This window comes from Tinamus guttatus, unplaced genomic scaffold (assembly GCF_059628265.1).
Source record: "Tinamus guttatus ecotype Peru unplaced genomic scaffold, ASM5962826v1 Tinamus_guttatus_pri_ptg000466l, whole genome shotgun sequence".
NCBI lineage: Eukaryota > Metazoa > Chordata > Aves > Tinamiformes > Tinamidae > Tinamus > Tinamus guttatus.
Window position 1 is genome coordinate 503,932 of NW_028289000.1, and position 26,752 is coordinate 530,683.

At 47.9% G+C, this 26,752-nt stretch overlaps 1 protein-coding gene across 1 annotated transcript in view; it reads right to left on the bottom strand.

The window, feature by feature from the left end:
• LOC104578084 (dynein axonemal intermediate chain 1-like) overlaps positions 1 to 26,752 on the bottom strand; it is a 77,563-nt gene that overhangs the window by 15,219 nt on the left and 35,592 nt on the right. The window contains exon 7 of the mRNA XM_088532700.1: positions 13,614 to 13,799. Coding sequence (XP_088388826.1) covers positions 13,614 to 13,799 — 186 coding nt within the window. The remainder of the gene's footprint in view (positions 1 to 13,613; positions 13,800 to 26,752) is intronic.

Consider the following 26,752-nt stretch of genomic DNA (forward strand, 5'->3'; position numbering starts at 1 on the left):
CCAGTACGAGGTGCCAAAAACTTCTAAAGTTCCGACAAAAATTCGGCAAATGCCCCTACGACAGGTTCCATTGGGAGGTCAGGATGGGGGATTTGGATTTGTAATCGTGCCACTGACCACCCAAGATATAAGGGGATTAAAGAAAGAACTACCTCCTTATTTAGATGATCCCATAGGAGTAGGGGAAAAGATAGATGAATATCTAGGAAATGCAGATTACACTTGGAAGGATTGGGATTTTCTTTTAGGAATCTTATTTGGATTCCAGGAAAAGAAAATGATCTTGCAAAAAGCTCGTCAATTATGGGAGGACGAACACCCGCAGGCAGGCCAAAATGCGATAGATGCACCCACTGTGGATGATATGATCCCAGTGGGAGACCCCCACTGGGATCCAAATGATCGAGTCAGTTTGACCCGTCTTCGAGATTATCGAGCATACATAATCAGAGCCATTAAAATGGCAGTCCCCAGAACTAATAATATGTCAAAGGCTATGACCTTGGAACAGGGAAAAGATGAGAGCCCCTCTCATTGGCTAGAAAGAATTAGAGATGCTTTGAAGAAACAGGGAGGACTGGATCCTGAGGGACCAGCCTTTGACACATTACTAAAAGTACAGTTTGTCACTAAATCTTGGCCTGATATAAGAAGGAGGATGCAGAAGGATGAAGAGTGGCAGGACAAACCATTAGAGGAATTGGTAAAGAGAGCACAACAGGTCTATGTGAGAAGGGATGAGGAAAAGGCAAAGACAAAGGCAATGATTATGGCTCAGTATATAAGACAATCACAAGGATCTGTGAGGCCCCCTGAGGGACCCCCAAGGGCCAGAGGAAGGGGTCGATCTCAAGGGCGTAGTCAAAGGCAGACTAGGGGGATGGTCTCTTCAACAGAAGATATCCATCTAAAACAAAAATTGGGAAGAAATCAGTGTGCATTGTGTAATGAGGAAGGACATTGGAGAAGGGAATGCCCACAGAGGCTAAGAGATCCTCAGGAAGAGGAAATTCACCGACTAATGGAAATGGATTGCTAGGGGTGTCAGGGGCTCCCATTATACCAGGGATCCACCACACGGGAGCCCTTGATAACATGTAGGGTGGGTCCGGACCGAGAGGAAGTGTGTTTCTTGATAGATACAGGAGCCTCTCGATCCACCTTGAATTTTATGCCAAAAGGAGAGCGATTGTCAAAAGGCTCCTTGGTTATCCAAGGGGTAAGTGGGAAAGATGAACGAGTGCTTATTATCCAGCCACTGGTAGTGGATGTGGGAAATAAATTTGAGATGCATGATTTTCTCTTTGTCCCAAATTGCGATTGCAATCTGCTGGGGAGGGATTTGATGGTTAAATTGGGAATGCAAATCAGTATTGTAAGAGATGATAAAGAAGTTAGCACTACTGTAACTTTGTGCAAAGTGTCTGATAAAGCTAGGCTGAAGTGAACTCAGAAGTGTGGGCAGTTCCAGGAAAATGATAAAACACCAATTGACATGGACAGTCCTCCTGCAAGGATACACCAAGGCACCAGTCCTATTTGGACAAGCCTTGCAGAAAATACTGAAGGAATTTATCCCAACCCCAGGAGCCAGGTTATTGCAGTATGACTTGCCCCTATCAGGTGAACAAGAGAGGGTGGTGAAGGAAACTGCTGTGAAGTTACTCAATTTCTTGGCCCAAAAAGGGTTTAGGGTGTCGGGGAAATATATATATATGTATATTATATATATTTGGGGCGTATTTTGGCTGGAGGTTTAACCCAAAACAGCCCCAATGTTGTGGTATGGACATGAGCAGGAGAACAGAGCTTTAGAAAATTAAAAGATAAATTGACCCAGGCTCCGGCCTTAGCTCTTCTGGACACAGAGAAAGAATTTGAATTATATGTGAATGTCAAACAGAGCCGTGGCAAGGAAATTTTAGTGCAAAAGCATGGAGGCATGCGAATACCAATAGCTTATATGTTAGACCCAGTGGCTAAGGGGTGGCCTTATTGTCTGCAGAATTGCGCAGGTACGGTCCTAATAGTAACTGAGGTCCGAAAACTGACCACAGAGGGATCCCATGATGTCAAGGTCCCATACCTTGTCAGGGCCTTGCTAACTGAAAGGGCTTCCAAATGGATGACCAGTGCCCGATTATTGCAGTATGAAACCTGTTTAATGGAGCAGGAAGATTTAAAATTAAGAAGTGGGGGAGGGTTTAACCCAGCTTCTTGTCTAACTGGTCCTGAGGGAGAAGAATCAAAGGAAATCCATGACTGTATTATATTTAAAGCAATATGTAGCCAGAATACTTTTTCTTGTGAAGTCTCTCCGACAGGAAGCCCAGCTCACACAGATCCTCCCCTTGGATTTTGCAGTCCATGATATCCAACCAGGGGATTGGGTCTTGGTACATCAGTCAAGACAGCTGAGCATGGATGGACTCATCACACCAGAGTTAAGATTTCCAAGACTCCAGAAGCCTGGACTTCTCAGTTGATCTGTACCGCTGACGGGGAGTGGGTCTGGAAAATAAACTCTGGGTTGCTGGGTCTGTGGGAGTTCAGGAGGATATGAAGACTACTGATGGGTACTAGACATACTGAACGCAGGTTGTTAGTTAATAAGCTAGTTTGTAAAAACAAATATTGTCCAAAGGAAAAAAAAAAAAAAAAAAGAAAAAGAGGAGGGATTGAGCGGAATGCTCAAGTTTCTGTATTCATCAATAAGGGGGTTTCTCCACAGTTTGGCTGAAGAGCAGGACAAAGGGAGGGGAGACTGAGTGGAGCCATGAGCCGAGAAGGACAAAAAGAGCCATCTGCAAGGAGATGGGGCCTTTACAAAGGAGGGAAATAGGGCAATTGCCCCACATTCTTCATCAAGGGGGACAAAGGAGTTGGTGAGCTCAGGTGAGAACAGATGGCGGGAGGCCGGAGTTCGGTGTAGGCGGGCCGGGAAGGCTGTAACTTCTGAGTACCTTGGCCAATGGGGAAAAGGAGAGGGCGTCCCTCGGTCGGGAAATTAGGATAAAAGCGGGGCTGCGTCCCCCAGCATTTTGAGAGACCCCACAGGGATATGCCCGGTGGACTCTCCCTTTATTCGAATAAAGTTTTAGGACTCCTCTGTCTCCTTTTGGACATTCAGTTCTTGACAGCGAGATTTTCCGCACAACAGGGATTGCAAAGGTGACAAAGGCAAACACGGTAGCTATCCTAAGAAAGGAAAATCCTAGCCTCTCCGTTTAACCTCACTTTGCAGAAAACAAGTGGAACAAACCAACAACCTGTTTGTAAGTGATTGCCAAGAGATGCATCCCAGCTAACATGATTTGTACCAAAAAAGTCATGCTGAACAGTCTAATTTCTGTCTGCTACAAGGCAGTAGACCCTGCGGGTAGGAAAGAAGACACTGCCATTTACCTTGACATTAGGAAGGCTTTGTCATTGCCCAGTCTGGATGTATTTAAGTCCAGGTGGGGCAAAAGGCCTAGATAAAATGGGTACAAGCTTGTAAGATGCAACTAGAGAGCCATAGGCTGAGCTGTCAGCCCAGAAGGACACATTGTGTGCAGCACACAGGGTCTGTGCTGTGGACTCCTTTGGGTCAGAGCTTCTGGCAGTGCTTGGCCACGAGAACAGATCAGTGGGCTGCAGAAATGTGAAATGACCTTGAGGGACCGGAGATGCAACTTGGAAAAGCAGCAGGTGATCTAAAAAGGGATAAATGCAAGAGACTCCATGGTCCAGAGGGTAATGACAGAACAGACTGAGCAGGAGCCATGGGCAGTGAGGAGCTCAGACTCACCCCACAGCTGGAGCAGCGGGATGGGGGCAACTCCCGGCTGGGGGACAGCAGGGAGAAGAGGGCAGTTTGCCACAGGGCTGCCCCACACACCTGGAGTCGTGTGCCCCATCCCAAAGAACTGTCAGTGACTGAGAGAGAAGAGTTTCCCTCCAGGAAAGCCTGGAGCTGCTGGAGCGCTCGTGTCGCAGAGGCTGCAGCTCCCGAGGCAGCAGGACTGTAACGCAGCCTCTCTTCTCATCCGCTTCTGAGGACTCTTTTTTTCTTCCTTTTCTCCACGGGATAAAAATAATCCTTTTGCGTCAGCTCCATCAGCACGAGCAGCGAGACATTTTATTCATCTACGAATCCCTCCCTTCTCTCATTTAAACAATTCCCCATTGAGCCTATCAAATTAATTTGAGCAAGAAACATTTCCTTGGCCGGCCTGCTGGCACAGGTGTCTCCCTTCCTTTTCTTCCAGAGGCGGCTGGGGGATGGCACGAGCTTGGCGGGCGCCGGATGACCCAGGCAGAGTGAGCGCGCATCGGGGCGCACAGGGGCAGGGACGAGTGCCAACCCATGCACCCGGTGTCACAAAAGCACGGCAATGCAAGGGGCATTTTACACGGATGTACTGGGAATGTGTTTTACAGAGGGAAAGACACCCCGTGCTCCCCACAGCAGCCTCAGTCCTGTCCGGCTCCTTGGGGAAGGCTGTTTTAGGCTCTGGAAGGGGCTCATAAGGCATTATAGGGATATGCCGAATCTCAAGCTGTTCCTCCAGCCCTTCTAGGCCATCCCTCCCACCCCGGGTCCTGTCTAACCTCCTGCCTTTGTCACCACAGCGGATGCCACCAGGCTCTGCAGTGACAGACAGTGCCCTGCGGCACCCAGGTGATGCTTAGGGACAAGTTATGCAAATGTTACAAGGAAGGAAAAGCCAAAGAGATTGAGGAATGACAAAATCCCATAAAATCCCAGCATAGCCACCTTTGCCTGCATTTGCCTGGGGATTTGCTGGGGTCACTGGGGCAAAGCAAAAGCAGGACTGGGAAGGTTTTATAAATTAAAGAAATTGTCCCACTTACCACCCTTGCTGAGTGAATCCTCAGGGAAGGGTGTCCAGGGCACCACACAGCCAGGGGCTGGAGAGATTCAGTTACCTTTTTCCACCCAAGTTGCATGATCAGCACAAATTTGGAGGGCAAATCCCTGTGGAGGTGCAGAGCTGCTCACCCATGTCCCAGGATTCCGCACGCTTTGCTGTCTTGGACACCCACAGATGCCTCTTTTTCTTTGCCTCCCAAGAGGCCCCACTCCACAGCCCTCCTGTCCTTCTGCACATTCTACTGCTCCCTCTCTCCTCTGCCGCATGCCAGGACTGCACTCTCATCCTCCCCTACTTGCCCCTCTGCCTGCCAGGACAGGCTGCCCTGAGCACCGTACACATCAGTGCTGGGTCTGCAAGCAGAAAGTAAAGGATCTCTCAGTGCCATGTTGTTTTTCCCAGAGATCTAACTGCCCAGGGATCTGTTGTTTTTCCCAGGGATAATTTTCCCAAGTTTCCCAGGGACCTGGCTGCCCTGATTTGAAATTTTGGGCTTGATGGCCTGTGACATCCAACAGTCCTGTCATGGACAACTGCAGGGAGGGAGGAGACCCTGCCAGGCACTGGGCCCTAAAGGTCAAGGACACCAGCACCTCCTGATTTTCAGATCCTCTCCTCTTCCCCTCCACAGAGGCTCCTCGGTCCATTTGGTGGCCTGAGGTATGAATGTGACAGACAACTCCAAGATACTCCACAGGTCAGCTGGAGAGAAGTCTGGAGAAGACAGATGTAGGGGAGCAGGTCTGTGGTGATAACGGACAGACTCTTGCTCACCCGCAGGGGCTCCCAGGGACATGGATGTCATTATCGGCCTTGACACAGGCGCCAAGATTGGACAGAAGCTGTATCTCTTCCAAGGAGACTCAGAATCCAACACCAGGACCAGGGCTGGATCTCTCAGGCTCCAGCCACTGCTCTACGCTGCACCCTCAGGAGAAGCATCACCTTGTCCTTCAAATGCACCTACGTATGGCTCAGACGCCAAGCTAACAAGCTTCCCTCCTCCACACCCCTGGGGCAGAGCCAGCTCTCTGTGATAGCCGCACTCCTCACAGCTCAGGGATCTCTGCCGAAACAGCAGCTCATCCTCAGACGACCTGCAGGATAAGCATCTATGTTACCTCTGTCAGCAAGAAGCCCTAATCATTTGTGGCAGGGGGCTGAGCACTGAATAGCCTCTGTGGAAGAGGTGCAGGCTGGCAAACCTGCTCGCAGTGCAGCACAAATGGATCCAGACATTATTCGGAGATGAGTGTCCCCAAAAATCTGCCTCCCTGGCTCTACCAAGGGCACGCATTGAGAGCAGCTCATTCCCACAGGCCTCAGCTTGATGCACACTGGCTCTGCCTTCATTCTGGGGCTATTCTTTGCACAAAACAGCAGGGATTTCTAAAGGGCCTTCATTTTTCTGGTGAGAATTTAAGCCATGCGCATAGCAATGAATCCAAAGAGGACAGCTACAACAAAGAAACGGGGAGGAAAGGCAAGCCAGGCCGCCACAGGGCCGGGCAGGCCTCTCTCACCACAAGGCTGCACTGGGCCCACTTCCCTGCTGCCAAAGAGCTCCCTGCCAGGGCTCTGGGGAACGCAGAGACTTCGGCTTTCAGGCAGAGCTGCGTAAGCTGTGAGGATGCATCCCAGCAACCCTGTGTGTTCAGATCTAGCCTGCAACAAGTCCTTTGGAGACATGAATCAGGGCTCCTTAGTCCCGTGTAGGAGCCATTTGCCAGGGCAGCGAGTGCTGGCGCAACCTGTGAGGGCCCGTCGAGCACGTCAGCCCAGGCGACACACAGCCCCGTGTTCATGAGGATGAAGGTGCAGAGCCTTCCTGCACAGCACCTCTGGCATGGAGAAATACCAAGGAAGGGGCAAAAACTATTCTGCAGGGGCAAATTCCTTCACTTTCCAACTCAGAAAACCCTTTTATTACACAGATCTTCAAAGTCAGTCTCAGGTTATGAAACTCTGGACCCCACAGACAGCACTCAGCATCTCACAGGATGAGCCTTGCACTTGAGAAATAATTCATAAGCATTGAATTCTCCTAAAATGGGACCTTTTCTTGTTCAAATTGCCAGTGTTTCCACTTCACATACTAAATGCACTTCATCCTGACCACTGAGAATTAACTTCAGCTTAAAATAACCTGCAAATACGCTGGTGTTGTTTCTCTACCAATCACCAAAGAGAGAGGTCAGTAAAAGGCACACTGCACAACAAAAACAAGGTTGGAGGCACGTGACCAAGATTAAAGAGAAGAAGACTCCCCTCCCATCTCTTTGACCTTGAGGTCCAGCTAAACACTGCAATACATAGAGCCGTTTTCTCTTTTTACGTATTCTGAGGCAAAACAAAAATAATTTCACTGAAAACAAAGAAAACTGGTTTCATGAAAGAAAATTCAAGCCCTTTAGATTTACTGATGGCTGACTTGTGTTAGCTCCCTAAACAGAATTGGTGTCTAAGCTTGCCACATCTTTGTCTGGATCCAGAACTCTTCATACTTGTGGTGTGACAACTATTCAACTATCTGGATTTATACTGTAGAACCATTCAGATGTGCAGGATCTCCTGATAAATACCCAAAGTCTTCAGATTTTGAAATATCCTTATCTGGAATCTTGGGGGGCTGTAAAGCACTATCTGGCACTGGTGTTCCCAGTGTAGTGGAAGAGCAGTGAAGGATTGAGCACAAGGAGCATGGCAGAAGGTGCGGGAGAGTCTGTTTTGTCAGTGAATATCAGTATTCCCTTCAACAGATGTTGATTTATAGTTATGAGTCACAGTCTGCCTAGCAAAATGGCTGCGGATCACAGTAATGTTGCCCATGCACTGACAAGCTATATACAAGTATTGGCTCTTGCTGGCTTAAGTGGGTGCTGGGACCCGCATGCACAGACTGCGAGGACTGTCACAGCAACCACTTCATGACCCTCCTGCTATAGGGCAGGATCAGCACAGCCTAAGCCTGTCCCTACAGATGTGCCAAGAAGACCATCCTGGGGCCTAGCTATCCTCCCAGTTCATCCCTATCCACAACTTCAGAGACAGTTCTGCCCAGACCCAAATATAAATCTGAATGGGTAAGTGCTGAATTTAGTTAATCACCAAGAACTCACATGATCCAGGCCAAGACTTGGACTTGCAGGAGAGTTCTGTCCCTTTCCCCATCAAGCAGCACACTGGGAGGGTGCACGTGCAGCTCATGGCCACAGCACCTGAGTTCCCCACAGCCTGCAGCTCACTCAAACACCCAGTATGCTCCATATCACTCAGGTGAGCCACCAGAAGATGAAGATTTTGAGGGACAAGCTAGAGAGCTAAAGCAAACTAGTACCTACTCTCTCATTTCAGTCCATGTATTTCTCATTCCACGTGTGTCTCATTTTAATCCAGGTGTAGTGTCTGACTGCTTAAAATATCTGCCCTTAAATGGCCTACAAGGGTGACAAATGAAAGCTGTGAAAGGGCAGAAGCACCATTTCATGAGTCCATGATCTTCCCCGCAGTGTTCAACTGTTCTTATAATACTACAGGAGCAGGAATATGTAAGTAGCCTAAATAACTGGGGAGGGACTGAGAGGAAATCAAAAACCCTTCGCAAATCTCAGAGGAAACAAACCTGTCAAGCTGGGGGGTCAGTTTTTACAAGACCCAAGCCTATTTCCTTGTGCCTCCTTATCAGAGGGCCAAGACTTACCTGGAGGCAGCAAACCCAATGCACGCAAAGCACACGATGCCCAGCAGCACCCGAGGCTCAGTTCCTCCAGCACTGCTGTGCTTGGGACACTTGGGTCGCTGAACAAATAGCTGCCCCAAAGAGACACAGAGAAATCAGCCATCACTCAAGCTACACGCAAGGCACTGTATGAATCTCTGCTACAGAGGAGCTGCTTGCATGAAAACAGAGAGACTAGGAATAACACCACCAGAGGAGCAAGGTTTTGGAGAGATATCTCTCGAGAGCTGTTAAAACAAAAAGTTTGAGGACAAAATGTACTTCTCCCAGTGCCAAACTACTCACCAGTCCAGAGCTGATACGGCCTTGTAGAGCCTATCTAATTATTGCCTCCTCCTGCAAATAAAGACTGTCCGGTGGGAGAATGGACTGTACCTCCCTGGACAGAGGCGACAGAGTTTAGCTCCTTCTCTGACTGCTAGTCAGTTCATCCCACACAGTTACTGAAACAGCTCACACGACTAAGGGACAAAAAATAAAAACCTAAACTCATGGTCCTTAACTCTTTGTCCCATCACCTTTCATGCCAGCAGCACATGGCTACACAGCAGTGAGGCTCAGGATCAAGCACACAGCAAGCTGGTTGCACCAGACCCTGTATTCACACTGTCCTTGCTCAGTGACAGCTCTGGACCTGAGCTGCATCCTCTTGAAGCAGTGTAGAGACAGGGACAAAAAGAGGATCCTTTGTCCAAAAAGTATTGAGTGCTGTGGGCCCTGTTGAGGTGCAAGAGGAGCGGGTGTCTTTGGGCCCAGAAAACTGCGAAGAAAGCAGTGAGGGAGAGGTAGATTGGAAAATAGACTTGAGCCCCTGTCCTAATGGCTCCCTAAATCTTCCTACACTTTCATCAATCCTCCCCAACCCGTCTTCCCATCTTCACCTCCTGAAAACCTCAGCATCACCCAATCCAGCCCGCTTGAATCCCGCCTGATCCCTCCCAGACCCTAGTGCCCAGCCACAAAGGGCCTGAGGCACAGCTAGATCCTGTCACTAAAGATTTACTCTCTGGGAAGTAACTTGATTGTCCCGGAGGGACACAGAGAGAAGTGACTTGCATATAAAGAAACCAGTGACAGAAACAGAGATCCTCAAGATAATGATCAGACCAGGAGGCCAGCTACCTCCCTGGCTGCGAGCCTGGGTACAGGCCAACGCTCAACAAATGCTTTTTTCTTAGCCTAAACAAATGCTTCATTATAACTTTTCTCTGACCTGCTTTCATTTCTGCTGCTGCTCCACCGTGCCCTCCCAACTGTTACACCTCTAAAAACTCTGCACATTATTTTGATTGTCTCCTGTTTGCCTCTGGCATCGACTGAGCCTGTGCCAGGCGACTCTAGACGTTTTTTAAAAAACAAACCAAAGTCCATGAGCAGCTACATTCTTCCGACTGCGATGACAAAAAGCTTTAATTTCCTCCAACCCCCAAACGAAAAGAAGCCAGAAAGGTTTGCTAATTAAACAGCTCTGCCTCAAACTCATTCTTCTTACAGCAATGCTTCTCTCAGGTGAACTCAGCCGCCAAGGTTATTGCAAATTAAGAGCAGTATTTCATTAGTTAAGCAATTCCTGCCCAACAGTATTTAAGGAGAATGTGGAGTCCAAAAGTGGCTAGCGTGACAGCAGAACTATTTGCTCTTACTGCTTCATTGAAAAATAATGCAAGCTTTTCTACATAAGTTTTGAGCTCCAAGCAGAAGATCCAAACCAATTTCACCAGTGCTCCCCATGGGGGAACCCCAAGCTGCAGGTTGTGTGTAGGGGAGACGGGAAGCACTCCCAGTGCAGGACCAGGCTGGGGACACTTGGATGGCAAATCCTCTGCCACGAGGCAGAGCCAACAGGCCTGTGTAGAGGGATCTACATTTGCCCCCTGCACACAGATGTGCCCTCAATCCCAGTGCGCAATCTCTGTCCCCAGCTGCCTCTGAAGACTGGGGTGCTCATGGAAGACACCTTTTCCCATGTGCCACTGAATGAATTGAAAAGCCAAAGCTCATGAGGAGCTGATGGGACCTTAGCCTGGTTTTGAAGCTTTTACTATCTGTCTTGGAGAAAGTCACTTCTGAAAAAACAACGTGAGAACTTTCAAAAAGTTTCCCCTTTGGCTTATAGATCTGCAAAGTGCTCATAAATGGAGCTGCACCAATGCTACTGACTGAAAAAATCTCAAGTGTTAACCAACTCTTCTGAAAGATCCCAAAGTGTTTTACAGACGTGAATTAATTAAGCTGCAGACCAACCGTGAGGGTGACAGAGCACTGGAACAGGCTGCCCAGAGAGGTTGTGGAGTCTCCTTCTCTGGAGATCTTCAAAACCCGCTTGGACGCAGTCCTGTGCCATGTGCTCTAGGTGACCCTGTGTGTGCAGGGGGGTTGGACTAGATGATCTCTAGAGGTCCCTTCCAACCTTAAGCATTCTATGAATTTCCCCTGCTATCTCTCAAGGACACAAACACAGGAATAAACCAAGGTCTGATGAGAAACCATCCTCCTTATATCCGCTAATCCACTGCACTGACTTTAACTAATAGATAAGCCAAAATAAGTTCAGAATGTCTGAAATCCCAGTGGGAAGATAGCTAAGTCTCTCGTTGGTGAGTCCTCTCTGGGAACCCCAGCTACTGCCACGGAAATCTACAGAACACGGAGCAGACAGCACTGCATCTATTTTTAGGGGAAGAAAGCAGGTTTGGAGTGACATGTGGCTATTAAGAGCTCTCTCCACAGGCTGATTAGTCTGCTAGTCATATCTGTCAGGAGCAGCTGCCCCAGTTGTGTGGGAAGCTGGCAGGGAAACTTCGCTGCCAAACCCCTTTGACACTATCAGCAAACAGAGGGACATGAGACCCAGACGAGGCACCCGGCTGCCATGTCACATCAGCACACTGAGTTCTGCCAAGCCTCTAACAAAAGTCACCTTCTCCTTTCCGAAAGGGCCATTAGAAATATCACCAGAGAGCACAGACATCAGGGTGAGCAGAGAAAGCCGCTACCTCTGGAAGCACCAGCTGCAGCTTCTCCTCCTGGGGCTCGAGCAGGTTTCTCCCAAGGCCCCTGCAGTGATCAAGTACCAGAGAAGCCACACTGTGGTATCCAGGTACTAAGACAGATACAAAAAGGGTTCTGGATCTGTTGCCATCATTTGGTGCTGCTGGTGCCACATGAGCGGATCGGAGGGATCAGCAACCCCGCTCATCTGTCTGCTCATGGTACAAAACGGCGGCTGGGCTGACTGGGCCTGAACTGAAGTGCTGCTGCCACTGCTTGTCACCTGGCTTTAGGGTCCTTGTCACTTTTAGAAAAAGCCAGCTTTAGCCAGGGAATGTGCACACATCAGCAGCCATGCTTAAACACCCCTCCTCCTCCTCCTCTACACGTGGAGGAAATATTTAATTCAGTGTTCAGTGTCCCTTCAAACCTAGCCAAGCAAGTAGAAGACAGCTTAATAACATCAGAGCAGCAGAGTTCATAATTTCTATCCAGTTTATACATTGTTTGGGATATGCTACCTTTTCATTTAAGGTCAACAGTGATTGTGCTATTCCTGAACTCATGGGTCAGATTAAACAGCCTAGTCAACAACATGCAATTCAACTCCGAAACAGGTTAGCAAAAGGACATGATTTTGAGAAATAACAACATTCATACCTACACATAGTAGACATTCAAATTCCTTCTGACCCATTGTGCAGTATTTTCACACAGTGCTAACTGCCCAGCTGCCTGCTTTCAGTGTAGAGTAAAGCAGTGTGTGTGGCCAGTCCCCACTGGGAAATCCTCGTGAAACCAAGGCCACTGACAGACCCGGTAGCTGACACATGACCAGGAAGGACTCATAAATTAATGAGGAAACTTGACCAGAGCCAGAGGGATGGCAACCTTGAGAGCTCTGATGGTCCTGGACTTGGGTTTCGATGGAAATAAAAGTCTGATGTGTATAGGACAGTCTCCTCCATGGCTCCCACACCCCATCCCCACACAGATTGCCATGCTCCTGTGTTTTCTATACTCTCTTAGCACAGGGTAGATTTTCATTTCCAGCAGTGTCCGGCTGAAGGAACTTGTTTAAAATCCATCAAAACATTCTGGATTGACACCTGGGTGATTAGTTTCTGGCCCAAGACCAGGCTTAAAACAGAGGGCTAGCAGAGTATATAAAGCCTTTGGGGATGTACATATAAGATGCGATCATCCTGAGCAATTGCTTTCTTGGATCAATTCTAAAGAGCCTGAAACTGAAAATGGTCCATTAAATATAACAACCAGATAAGAGAATTATATGGGCTTAGAAAGGGGGTTACCTTTTACAGGAATATAGCTCACAGCTGGCTGAAGCCCAGAAAGAAAGTCTAATAAAGGAATCTGAGGGGAGGTCAGCATCCTGCATGACTGATCTGTAAGGCCACATGGAAAAAGAGAAAAGGGCTTGTGCATCTCAACCCTGTCATTTGAGATGAAGATCCCATGTCTTCTCATGAGTATGAAGGGGTGATGCACAGTGGTCAGGGGACAAACTGATGATTCAGCAGCACAAAGGACATGCAGCATGGGCTACATAGGAGGACTTGGGAGGGGTCAGGACCTCTTTAACTGGTTCCAAGGAGTTTTGCAAATAAAACCCAAGTTCAGAAAAGATGTGAGCTTTGGAAAAATATGAACCTCTGTAGAGCTTGTGGGCTTGCCTGGAGTACAGTGATAAAGTGCCTTCTCACAACCCCCCGCCTCAGGACAACAAGTCCCACAAACCGCAAACCCTCTTTCCACCATCGCGTGGACCTGCTTAGAAGGGAACTGAGCCTTCTTACTTGGGTAAACAGAGGGCAGGAACCTGGCAACCCAGACATTCTACTTGAAAGGCTTGGAGTAATGTGAAGTGGCTTGCATTGAAGGGGAGCTTTGCCAAGCTCGTTGTACAGAAGAAGTGACAGCAAGGAGGCAACATGAGACTTGCTGTGATGAAGTGCCTCAGTCAGAGGATTGCTGGTCATCCTTACCTTGGGCATCCTGCGCAGGTTGGGAGAAAGCTTCAGGCAGGTAACATGGCCTCGGTCATCTCCAATGATGACGACAGGGTAGACAGGGTTAAAGCGGACATGGGTTATCTTGTTTTTCTTCTTGGCCACCACTACTTGGGTGCATATAGCTTCATACTTATTAACACTCAGATCGAACACATGGGCCTGAGGAACAAAGGCAAAGAACACAAAGGGGATTAATCAGGCGACACTTTCTCTGCAGAAGAACAATGCTTGGAGAAACCACAGAAAGAAAAGGTCCTGTGGAAAGCCAGCTTCAGGACAGAATTACCACCTGCACTCAGCGGCCTTGTCATTTTTTAAAGCAGTGGATGGGCAGAGGCTCTCTGCTGGTTTGAGGGACACTGCCCATCCTGCAGGGCCTCACGGGTGAGAGCCTGGCCCCCACTGCAGCTGCAAGCTCTTCCCAAGGGTCTGGAAAGGCTCCGGAAAGGGCTCAGAGGCAGCACCACTCACCTCAGACACCTTAACCTCCCTTCCCCATATTGCAAATAATGGGACAACCAGGTGTTAAATTACAGTCTAACAGAGACAGATGCACAAAGCTAGGAATGCTGTCGAAAATACTAATTACACTTGATTGCATATATTTCCAACATGTTAGGTTTTAATAATAATAAGAGTCGAATCAGTAATCAGAGACAAAATGACGGGAATGCAGACAATATGATTGGGAGGATGCCACGAGAGTGAAGGGAGGGAACCACAGAGGAATGAAATGTACAACACAGAACAGCTTGGTGTGGGCAGCCAACACCAGCCCTGCTGCCGTGAACACTGTGCCTACACAGATGTCCTTCTGCAGCGTTGACACAAATGCCGGGTAAAGGAGAACTGACCAGCAAAGGCAAGCATGGAGTGCAGCCTGGGATTCCCACTGGAGTGGACTGCAGACCTGTGGCACTAGAACAGCGCTCATTTCACCTGACTCCAATGGGAATGATGGTAGCTACACAAGCAAATGTGCTAACATTATCTCCCAATAATTGCAATTAACTCTCGTCATTGATACAGCTTGCAAAGGCTAATAAAACATGATGTTCCTGTCTTCTCTGGTGCTGATGTGAGCAGTCTCTGGCATCCTGGTGTCTCACTTAGATTCCACTACGGAGATTTTCAGCCTTATGTTTCTTTTCCCTTTTTTTTGTCTTCAGAAAAATAAACAAAAAAGGAAATATTTTATGCTGACAAGTACAGTGGGAATATGAGAAAAATTAGGACCAAACTAGTTGCATATCTCCTGCCAGCTGTGTCTTGTTTACCACCACTTCAGAACCGGATGAGACATATTTATTTCAACATTGTGCCATGCCCACAATTTGAATCTAGGAATTACTTTAAATCGGACTGCAGTACCCAATAAAAATGTATTTCAAAGAACATGGAAGATTTTGTAACAACTGGATACATGTACTTTCCTATCACACACCAGGAAGTTGGTGTTCTTTTCTGAAGCTGCTCATAACAGAACTGGGCAGCCTGCACGGACACGTGCCCCAGGTGGTCTCACGTGCTGGTGGATCTCTGTAGGGCTCCATGTCCAGCAGTTTGTAATATCCTTAGTCTGGGCTGCGAACCCATGCTAAAGTTCTACAGATGCAAGAAAGACAAAATCAGACCAAAGCAAAAATAACAGACTTTAAGACAAGGAAGAGCTTGGGAAATGGACAGATATCCCTGACATCTTGTAATTCCAGACTGGAGTTCAAAGCCTCAGCCACAGCCACAGTTTGGAGAACTCTTCCCTCCCCAGATGTTAAATGCATAGGTGGAAAACAAGTGAGTTTCATCCACCTAAAATATCAATTTCCAGGACCAAATTCTGAATCTACACCTGAAATCTGAGGTCCCACTCTCCGGCCAAGGCATTCCCAATTTGCTATCTCTACGTGTAAAAGGCAGCTATCCTAGTTTGCACACTGTGCCTGAGGTGTTATGTCTCTGAAACAGAACAAACTCTCTTTTAAACCTTTCAGCCCTCCATGACCCACACACACTGAAGATTTAATTGCCTGACTTCATAGAATATATTTTCCCTAATTTAAGGGCATGATTCTTCTCCCCAGTGACACAAGATCAATACATACTAACCTGAGAGCCTGAGAAATGCCCATTTCTTGAGTAGTATCAATTAATTAAGAGGGAAAAAAAAAGACAACATGGAATTAGCAGCCATGCTCCTTCTCAGGAGCAATTGCTGTTTTACAAGGCTGTCAATGCATCGCACCTTTACACCACAGCCAGGCTGCAGCGAAGCAAAGGCGGCATTGTCTGCACCATTAGCTTATGAGCACTGAGCAACGCAAATTATTCTGGGTGAGGCTGTTTTTCAAAAATGCCACTGACAGCCCAGACAAGCACAATGCCTGGACAAAAACTCAAGACCATCAGCAATGCGGAGAAGGTCAAACGCAAACGAGTTTATGAATGCTCCACTATAAAGCTCCTCTTTTATGAGCTTCTAAACAAATGGCCTTGTTTTCTTCTGCCAAGGGAATCATGGAAAAGAACAAGCTATTTCAGTTCTTCAGCTGGAAACATCAGCCTCATATCAGCTGGCAGATGCTCCAGATGGAGGGGTGGGCCACAAGTTCTAGGAAGGACTTCAGAGGTTTTGATTTAGAGGCTCACAGACATGATTAGGGGACAGGGAAATGGGGTCAGACCAGCAATGCTGTTGGCAATTTGGGAAAATCCTCAAGCAGGTCCCAGGCTTACCACAACACTTGGAGCAGCCTCATGGTACTGTAAAGTAGCAGAATGGCATGGGGATCAGCATTGGCTGAAGATCTGCCTGGGGCTTGGGGCAGGGCTTTCTGCCCAAGCAAAGGATGACTGAAATCCCACGTCTCTTTGAGGCTCCTCATCCAACGAGTTGCCCTGCTGGTCTACATCCTAGGGCAAAAGGATTAAGGAATAGGCTGCAGGTGGATGTCCCATCCCAGAGACTCACCAGGAGTTCACACCTTCTCTCCACATCACAGCCCATGTGGCCCTCACCCCTGAGCCTGCAGATTGCTGCTTACAGGTGAAGACAACCTCATAGGTCTCACAAGCTGAGCACTGCTCCCTGCTTGCCCCTTTCCTCCTACTGCCAGCAGCTCCAACCTGGCACCACCGTCCCAGTCCCACTCAGCGATGCCCAGTGCTGTAGGCAACCTGGTGATAGACCCCAGAAACTTGGAGCAAGAGAAAGTGGCTCTGTGCTACCTCCAGCTGAATGTACTGTGAGAAATGACCTTCCCTACCTAATGCCACCAGCCCACTCCAGTTATATGACACAGAGAGCTGTCACCTGAGTCCATGCGTGTGTGGAGGCTCTTCTCTGTGGTGACAGGACAAGGGGTAATGGGTGTAAGTTGGAACACAGGAAGTTCCACCTCCATATGAGGAAGAACTTCTTCACTATGAGGGTGACAAAGCACAGGGACAGGCTGCTAGAGAGGTTGTGGAGTCTCCTCTGGAGATCTTCAAAATCTGCCTGGATGCCGCACTATGTCACGTGCTCTAGGTGTCCCTGCTGGAGCAGCGGGGTGGACTAGATGATCTGTAGAGGTCCCTTCCAACCTCAACCATTCTGTGATTCTGTGATCAACGTGCCAGGAAGCTGCAGCATCCTGAGCGGCCCACAACAAGGCCTTGGGTCAGCACTGGAGTGGGAGGGCGGCAAGAGCAAGTGCCACCTTTCTTCTCAGGGCATGGGTTCACTCAGGAGCACCCAGACGGAGGTGACCACCCTGATGCTGTCGGGCAGCTGGTGCAAACAGGTGGTTTGGATGGGGCTGATGCCTGCTTATCATTCATCACGTGGTGGACAAATGTTATTAAATGCTCACAGGGCCAGCCTGTTTCCATGCCTCTGGCCCCTGATTCCTCACTCAAAACCATAGCAGCACCCATGCTGCTTTTATCTCCAGTTACACAGCAAGGCAGTGACTCTTCCCAGAACATAACACTTCACAATCCAGTGAATTTGCAGGAACTATAACAATTTGCTCATGGTCCTGAAAGCAGAGAGCATTGCTTTGATGGGAACACAGCATGCAGCACCTCGCCAGTGCAGTGCTCTGTGCCGGGACATCTGCTTGGGTTTGTTGTGGCATCCAGGACTGCTCCAGAACAAAAGGCAGATCAAAGAAGAAATCAGTGAGGCTCCCACTGTGGGTAACCCCCTCTCTCCTGCCAGCCCTGGATGTCACTTGTGACAGACCTAGTGCTGCCCTCCCTGCTTTGAGGTGCCCCGAGGCGGCCGTGCTGGAGCAGGGCGGTTAGTGCCCCTTGTTTGCTTCCCCACCACATCCACCCAGGAGCAGCTCAGCAACTACGGAGCAGGGGCTTCCAACCACTGATCTGCAGCCTCAAAAAGAGTTTCCACGGTGGGGCATGACCTCGAAGAGGGACTGGAACCTCCTGACAATAAAGTCGCTTCTCTAAGACACCTTCTGCAGGACACTTAGAAACAAAGCGGGGACCTGCAGGTCTTTGCTGCTTGCAAATCAAGGCAGACACCTTTGTCCTTGCTGCTAATAAGCATTCAGATAATGAGAAAGGGCATTTCAGTCCTCTTGCTACACAGTCCCTAGGAACAATATGTAGCTGCTTTCTTGGAGGGACATAAATCAAGCTCTGAGAGCAGGAAACCTGAGAATGGAGAAGCACAGACAGGGAAAGGAAAAGGAAAAAGGAAAGTAAAAACAGCCAAACTGAGGAAATTTTAAGAACTCTCCTTTACTCCCCGCAGCAGAACTCCAGATCCCTGGGGAGAATAGAGAGCTGGGCAGTTACCAATGATCCTAATGGCAGTTTTATTTATGGTCCCTGTAAACCCTCCTGCTCAGCCCAGAGAAGTGCAGGAGGATATATACCACCCTCCAAATGAAGCTTCCCCTGCTCAGCAAAGCAATTCCTTGCAGCATGGGGATTTATGAGCTGCCATCAATAACTGTCAGAGGAAACCTGGACACCCAGCACCAAAGCGACAGACAGTCTGATTGTAGATATGACAGCCAGATGTTCACAGCAAACTTCCTCACGGTGCACAGACAGTAGTTTTGATAAGTCAGTACCCCCCAGAGAGGAGCACTCACGTTAAACAGATGCCCAGTTACCTTTGCGCTGGGATCTGATGAACCTTGCAACCTCTGTCAGATACTTTATATTCAATAAGAACATATCTAAATTACTGTCATGGTAACAACAGGGCCTCAATGTTTGGTGTATAGGTAATAATGGCTATAACTCGGCTGTGTTACACTTGCAGAAAATATCTGTCTTAAATGAGCAGCTTTGATGCCTAACTCTTGAACAGCCAGAGGAGGAATCCAGCTCAGCTGCATCCAGACCTGCAGAGCCTCCATCTATGAATCACGCAAATATATTCCACCTTCCAAAAAACCTGCAGCTCCTGACTGAGACTCTGCACGGCTGCTCTATAAGCATAGCACAGTGCAAGTCCACGGCTATTACTGTATCTCCAGTGTTAAACCATGCTCAGAGTTTTAAATGACTCACTTCTCCCTACCAGTTCTGCAAACTTTGCTTACAGCCTGAAGGTCAGACAAGTCTCTCATCCACTCACCCATTCCCAGAAGCTCTTTGGTGACTTGGACCCTGCGATCTCTATGTCGTGCTGTCCCCCACAGCCCTACAGCCTCAGTGCTACGTTAGAGGGCCACGGCACGCTGGAGATACTTGAAATCCCAGCGACTTTCGGAGGTGCAGAAAGGAATCAGACAGATCCTGCCCTTGGCCAAGCTGGCCCTGCAGCTCAGGAGACTGGAGTGCAGGCAGGACAACAACCTGGCGAGGACAGAGAGCGATCTGGTGGAGAGCTGGATCCTTGGAGCAGCACTAACCAAAGGCAAACAACCTCAGCAACCTGTTCTGACAGAAGAACAGACTACTTGACTTTTGTGGCCCACTAACACAGGAACCTGAGGGCTATCTTGACCTATCCTGCCATCCTCGCATACCTCAAACCCAGGTTGCAGTTTTTGCTGTCCTTTCCTCTGGCACTCATGAGATTTGAGCCTCCAGTTATGGTCCAGCCACTGGTAGCCTGCTCAAAAATAACCTGACAGCAACCAGAATTGACATGGGGTGAGTGGGGTGAGGGAATATATATGTGAGCAAGGCAGATACCTGGTAACTTGGCAACAAAGAATAAAATCAGTGAAAGAGTGAAAGGTGAGGGATGATTTAATATCATGCTGCCCTTTATCAGCTGACATCTCCCTCATTGCTTGGCTTTCACTGTCTTTGTGATGGATTTCCTTCATTTTCTTGACGGAAAATCATGATACCTGATCCATGGACAAACCCCATGGCTGATTTGTTTCATACTCTTGGGTAATATATTTAACAAATTTAATGCCAGGTTACTCCAAGCCCTCACCTAGCATCAGGCTGCCTGCCAGAGCATCCCAAAGATACGTGGTGAGTATATTAGTCCCAGTTCATACCCAGAGCAAGCTGACATACAGCAGAGGGCTTATTTACATACTCATTATACTCCCACTACTGCTCCAATAGAGCCTGTCCCACCACAGGACAGGCTATGGAGCAGCTCCAATACATTCAATCATCTCTAGAGGATATTTCCAGGTTTTATAAAAGGTTTTGAAGACATTCCTTGGTCCCCCCAATGCATCAGGTCATCAGATGCTCAACGGGAACAAAGGCGACCTGACTCAGACAAGGAATGTTCATCAGCTCCTTGCTTCTGCAAGGAGGATGCAATAAAGCTGCCCGAAAACTAGCACTAGGAAGGGGTGAAGAGAGCCCAAAGTACCCTTCTCACTCACAGCACCTCTGCTCACTGCCAGGGGTGATAGAAGGAAGCAGCAGGTGTGTTATCAGGCTTAACATCCTACAGGCCTCTCTATATGGCTGCATCTTTCAGCTTTTCCTCATTCAACAGGAACTCAGCTACTCCTGATTGACACAGCAGGCAAACAGCATCAGATGATTTGACTCAGCTCCCACATGCCAGCAAAAAGCCAAAGCTTCAGCATATAGTAGAAGAGCTGTAACTCATTCAGGCAGGCTGAGGGTTGGTGATCTGACCACTTGACTCCTTGAGAAAGCACAGTCACATTGTTTTATAAGAATGGGTTTGTTTATCCTAGCTAGCTTCTATGCCACTTACTACTTTCTGCCAGCCTGACTCTGCTTTGACAGTCTTAGCAACTAGAATAGTCTCCTCCATGTCTCTGTCCTGCTCCTGAACGTTGCTGTCTAGTACCAAACAGTTGCTACGTCCTATCCTAGAGCTGATGCTCTTCAGTTTGTTCTAATACGATTCTATCATGTCGTCTATGACTTTTTTCTTTCCTCTTTAACACTAAAAGGATGCTCTGGAGTGAATCACAAATGGAGCTAATGTTTCTTACACCTCCTCACAAAGCTTTCTTTTGCTCTTCAGCTTTGTACTAAATTTAATTTGCCACTTTCTAAACCACTTCCGAAAGGTGCAAGCCCAACAGAAAAATTAGTCCTGTGTAGTGTGCTGAACGCCTGAGATAACTAGGCTGATAACAGCACCCTGCACCTCTGTGCTACACTGCAACTTCTTCAGAAACAGCAGAGATGACTCTTCCTTTGAGACCAGCATCCAAAGCCCAGCTCGAGCCCTGTTGTGCTCCTGGGGTAATTCCCTGCTGCGTCTCCCTGGGTTTGTCTCCACAGCTGTGACTCAGAAGCCCAGCTGCTGTGTTTGCAAGAGCATGGCAGCACAGGCAATCCCCAGCCAGCCTTGCAGTCCTGCTGCTTCCCCAATTAGTGCTCATTTCATATTGCACATTTGGTTTCTGTCTTTATTGAATTTCATCTCACTTATTGCAAATTGCTGCTGAGGTTGTCAAGCTCATTTACAGTCCCAGTTCTGCCTCCAAAGCAGCCGTAAGCCCTATCCAGCCCTAGTCCCACCCAAACTGCTGCTGCGTTCCAGTGCTAGCCCAGATTCCTGCAGCACCTCTAGCTGCCCCACACACTCTGCTGAGGACGGGTTTCCTCTGCATTACATTCGTCTTTGCACCTGCATCGAGGTTTTCTCACCTGCAGCGTGGCTGAATTCAAACTCTATTATAACTACTCCTTCCTCTGACCTACTTGGCCTGTTACTGTCAAAAACTAAATTAGACCAGTTTTATATCATATGGCATTATTAAAGGCCTATTAAACTGGCTGTTCCTTGATCTGTGAGGGCTTACAAATAGATTGCTCAATGATTCCTTCTGGGATCATACTTAAGTCACCTAATTTATCCCAAAATGTCATCCTCTTGAATACTGGGCAGAGTCTTTCCTTCAGTTCTGTGGTACTTCCTTACTTTGCTATCCCACCCCTAAGACCCGGTGAAGAACAGGGAGATTATTTCAGGAGATCCTCATGGTGCCTCGGGCAAATCTCCAAAGACTCTGCTGCATGAACACATCCCAGCTGTGCCATCCACCCTTCTGCTCTCTCCCTAGTGTGTCCAGTGGTCCAGGCTCTGGTGTCAGCCTAAATCTATGTCCCCACAGATTGGGATCCTTCTTCATCTCCTCATGCTTGCCACATCCTGCCCAAACCCTGTGGAAAGCCGGCACTGGAGGCTTTGGAGTGCATGTGAAAGCAAGTGCAGTTGCACAAGCAGGAGCAGTTCAGAGCCTGATCGGGGGGGCAGTCACTAATCTCTGCCCACTGCAGCCCCAGCAGCAGGCCAGCAGAACTGCTTATTAAGCAACCATATAAAATAACCGTCACAGTTCAAGACTGTCATTTAAAATTAACCAACGCTAATTCCAGGTCATTATAAAATACAACTAATTAAGGTTCAGGAGCTGCTGCTGCTGTACAGCAGGACTAGGACAGATATCTGGGGACTCTCTGCATGGTAGTGGTCCTAATGCCGCTCATCTTCACTGCAAGTTCAAACCTAAGTGATGATCTGACAGGTTAAAGCAGGGAAGCAGCTAGGAGCAGCATTCCCAACTCAATCGCAGCAGGCTGTTCTGGTTAAAATGATGTCTATCACATCCTGAAAGAGCAGTAGCTCTAGTAATGAAAAACTGTCCCAGGAGGATCTGTGTAAGAAACAATCCCTGCAAAGGCTCCGATGAAAGAGTTTAAACTCCATGCTTTGATTTTGTAGTGAAACCCACTACATTTCTCACAAGGCCACTTTATCCACAACTTGGTATCTAAGGGCACAAGACAGCGAAGAGCTGGGTCCTGAACTGCCTTTTGCACAGCTTCAGAGCCCACCAGAGCACCCTGCAAAGCGACAGGAGCTGCAGCAGGATGGAGGTGAGGGCTCAGGGCCTGCAGGGACACACTGAGGTCTTCGGGCCTCCCTTCGTTCCCCAGAGCAGCTGCTGAGAAGGAGGAATCACCACACGGAGAGCCTGATGGCTGGGGGTGAGAAGGGAGCCCTGAGGACAAGAAAGCTCAGCCATGACAGAGCAAACAGAGGGCAGCATCAAGGACACTACTCATCTCCTTCCTTCAGCTCTGATGTGGCACCAGCCCCTGGTTTTAAAGCACACGTGAATCTCCCCAGCAGTCCACAGTAATCTCAAGGAATCCACAGAGAATAAGAAGGCATCTTTTAGGTTTTGTGGCAGAAGAAAATGAGCAGTTTTGCTACAAAACAACCACTCTGCTGCAAATGCCACTTAGAGGCCATTTTAAGAAAGTCCCTGCCCACTTCAGACTCCTCGGAGGCCCTTCCAGGTGATGGCAAAAGGGACCTGCACTTGTGTAGTGTTTTCGCACCCCAGCTATTGCCCTGGCCAGTGCCTGGAGAGCAGTGAGAGGCTCCTGGTCCCAGCACAGCAGAACTAGGAGGAAAGTCCTGGATACAGCAGGGACATTTGCAGTGGTGAGGGATTCGTGATCAGAGCAGCCCTGGGCACAAGCACAAATGCTGATAGATCTGCCAGCAGGCTGGAACCATAGCCCATGGGGAGGGCAGGATTTGGTCCAACATACCGAGGGTAATACTTGCAAAGCTGGAGGAATCAGCAAGCCTTTTGTCTGCAAAATCTTTCAACCTTTTAAAGACAGAGACTGGTTTTTTTGCCACTAGTCAGCGTTAAATGGGCAGTAAGTCTATGAGAACTGCTCCAAGAGCAGACACAGATGCCACTGTTCTAAACAGAATCACAGAATCACAGACAATGATGCCATTGTACTAAACAATACTTTTTCTAGCAGAGAAAGGACAGGTACCAAGATGACAGGCGTTTCTGCAACATCTTATATTTAAAGTGAGATACAACAGGAACCTGGTCTTCAAGATGTCCCAAACAAAACATTTGTTCAGTAAAATATGTTTATATAGGCAGGAAAGGCATATTTGCTTCCTGAGCAACACAAAACATTAGCTAATTTCCTGAAGGTTTGGGTCATTTCAAGTATGTCATATCTTGAAAGGTCAACAGCTTCAGTGAAGGAGGGGGGAAGCCTGGGAGCACATGTCTGAGCAGCTTTCTTTGCAGAGTGTACACTTGGATGGTATTTATCTTGAGGCTATCAATATTTACTAAGGGCTGCCATAACATTACCCTGCTTTCACTGCATTAGTCATGAAGGACACAGCCTCTATCTCACAAAAACATGAGAGAGAATGGACTTCAACTCATGCTTGTGAGCCACTTGCTCTAAAACCTCTTCTCTTACAATGCTTCAGAGCATCCCAGAATCACAGGTTGGAAGGGATCTCCAGAAGTTCCAGCCAAGCTCCTTCCCAAAGCAGGCTCAGCACTGAGGTCAGATGTGCTCAGGACTCTTCGCAGTCTGGTTTTAAAACCTCAAAGCAGTAGACATAGCACTACCTTCCTAACTCACTTCAGAGCTGCTGACTGCTTGCTGCCTGCTGTGTTGTCCATCCAGAAGGTGTTAGGGACATTGAAGTCCCTCACAAAATCAGTGTCAGCAATACAGAGACTCTAAAAGAACTGTGGCTTCCAGGTGGAGGAGCTGTGAAGCCCTCACTGTCACACTCCAAGGCTATCTAGACCATACACGCTATGAGAAAGTGAGTCTCTTAAAAAATACGTCAAGGACATCACTCTAAGTGAGGATGCCGTTACAGCCACAGCAGCTGTAGCCTGCAGGCATCTGGGGACACTGGCAACATGGGTGTTTTTGGCTTTGTTAGCAGTGGTAGCATTATCCTGAGTTCAACATAAGAAAGCATCCACATACCCAGAGTAACCCAGACTTGGAGGCCTGTACTGTTGGTCTTGTAGGATGCAACCTGCCAACACCATATTTAAGTAATTAAAAATAAATGCCAGGTGGAAAAATTCAGGTTATCTGATTCCCACTCTTACATGTTTCATTGCCTACTTCTGCCTTAAGTATGAGATGGGCCAAAGCAAAATCACAAGGTGAATCCTCCTGACTGCTGCAGGGATAAAATTCCTCCCTTCTCCATTTCCATGCCCTTGCCATGAGCTGACCAGTGTTCCCACATCTTCCCCTCCTAAATGAGGAAGTCCAGGCATCCAAATCTACCTGAACATTCTTTTTTTCATGTGCAAAGATGGTCTCTCACCCCAGCTAGCTTTTTTCTCCATATCAGGGTATTGCCATCTACAACATAAAGCCACTAAAACATGGTGCTTCCTAACCTCATCTGATATCTGCACCATCACATCAGTATCTGCACCCAGGCCCTGGCAGCAGCAGGCCCTGGAGGGAACTGCTGCCAGTCAACTGAGCTGCAGGATTCCTGTTTAGAAATACAAGGTCTCTCCACTTGTCTGTTTTAGGAACCATTTTGGAGTCTTCAAGTAAAATAAGCGTCATCTGAGATGCAGCCACAGAACAAAACTGCAGCACACTTAGCAAACTGACTGAAACCAAAGCTGAACGCTCATTAACAGCCACTCAGAGCGTGTCCAGTGGAGATTAGCTGCCATAAGAGCAGCTGGCTGTCCAGGTCCTTTAAAATCAGGCCACTTACTTAAGCACCTAAGTATAGATTTAGAAGTTTGTTCAGACAGTGTTGGCATGGATGTGCACATCTCAGGGACCATTTCATTTTATCTCAATTTTCATTGCAAATCATCTGTGCTCGCTCTGAAATAAAACTGCCATCAGGCAGAGCAGGAGATACTAAGGAAATTACCTAGAACATGATAAAAGGGCAACAGCGGCGGTCAGTGTCCACTGCACCAGCTGCGGCAGATGAAGAGATGGTCATGTCCGGAGCAGGTGCCCTGCTGGCAGTGCTTCTGCTTTATCATGTTTTCCATCATAATTATACTTTTCCTTAAATCCTCACCTCCTGTAGTCATGGGATTCTGAGCTTTTTAGATTCTAAAATGCCCTGATTCCCAAACCAGTCATCTTATGAGCTAGGGGGCGGGGGCTTGATTCACACATTTTGGGCACACAGGATCAGCTTAAGCATGAAAATGCATTTTTCAAAACATGCCAGGTATACCTTCAAGACTGCAATTAGCGTCTGTGTTTTAAAGCCACCTCCAGGCAACCTTCAAGTTTTGCAGACATAATTACCTGTGGATACAAAGCTAGTGGCTATTTCTGAACAAGAGACCTTTAAAGTTTCATTCTCCCACTACATGTCCTGTAGTTTTCGGTAACCCCTTGACATAGATTTTTCCCAGCATTAATGGAGCCTGCTCTTTGTTAGGCACTGAGTTACTCCTCAGAGGTTAGTTATGTTGCAAAGTGGAGTAAACAACTATTTATCCCACTTCCACTGCAGATCTAAAGGCCACATTTAAAAATAAATTAAACATAATTAAAAAATAAATTAAGCTATGTCTCAGGCTTACCCTGCTGCAACCAACATGGTTAGTGGCTAGAGGAGGGGATCAGGACTTCTATCAGCATCAGTCAATTTACTGCAATGGGAAGGCAGCTCTTGCCTGGACCTGATGCTGAGCTGCTGCTGGCTGAACATCACTCATGTAAGAGCGCAGGATTAAACACGATCCCGATTAGGATATCATGGATGTGATGCTGCCAAACCAATTGCTTCTGTCTTCGCCCTGCCTCATTCTCATACAATCTCCAGGGCGGTGAATGATGCAGCTAATGTGACTCTGCAACAACACATCTCGAGTCACAGCAGCTGTGGC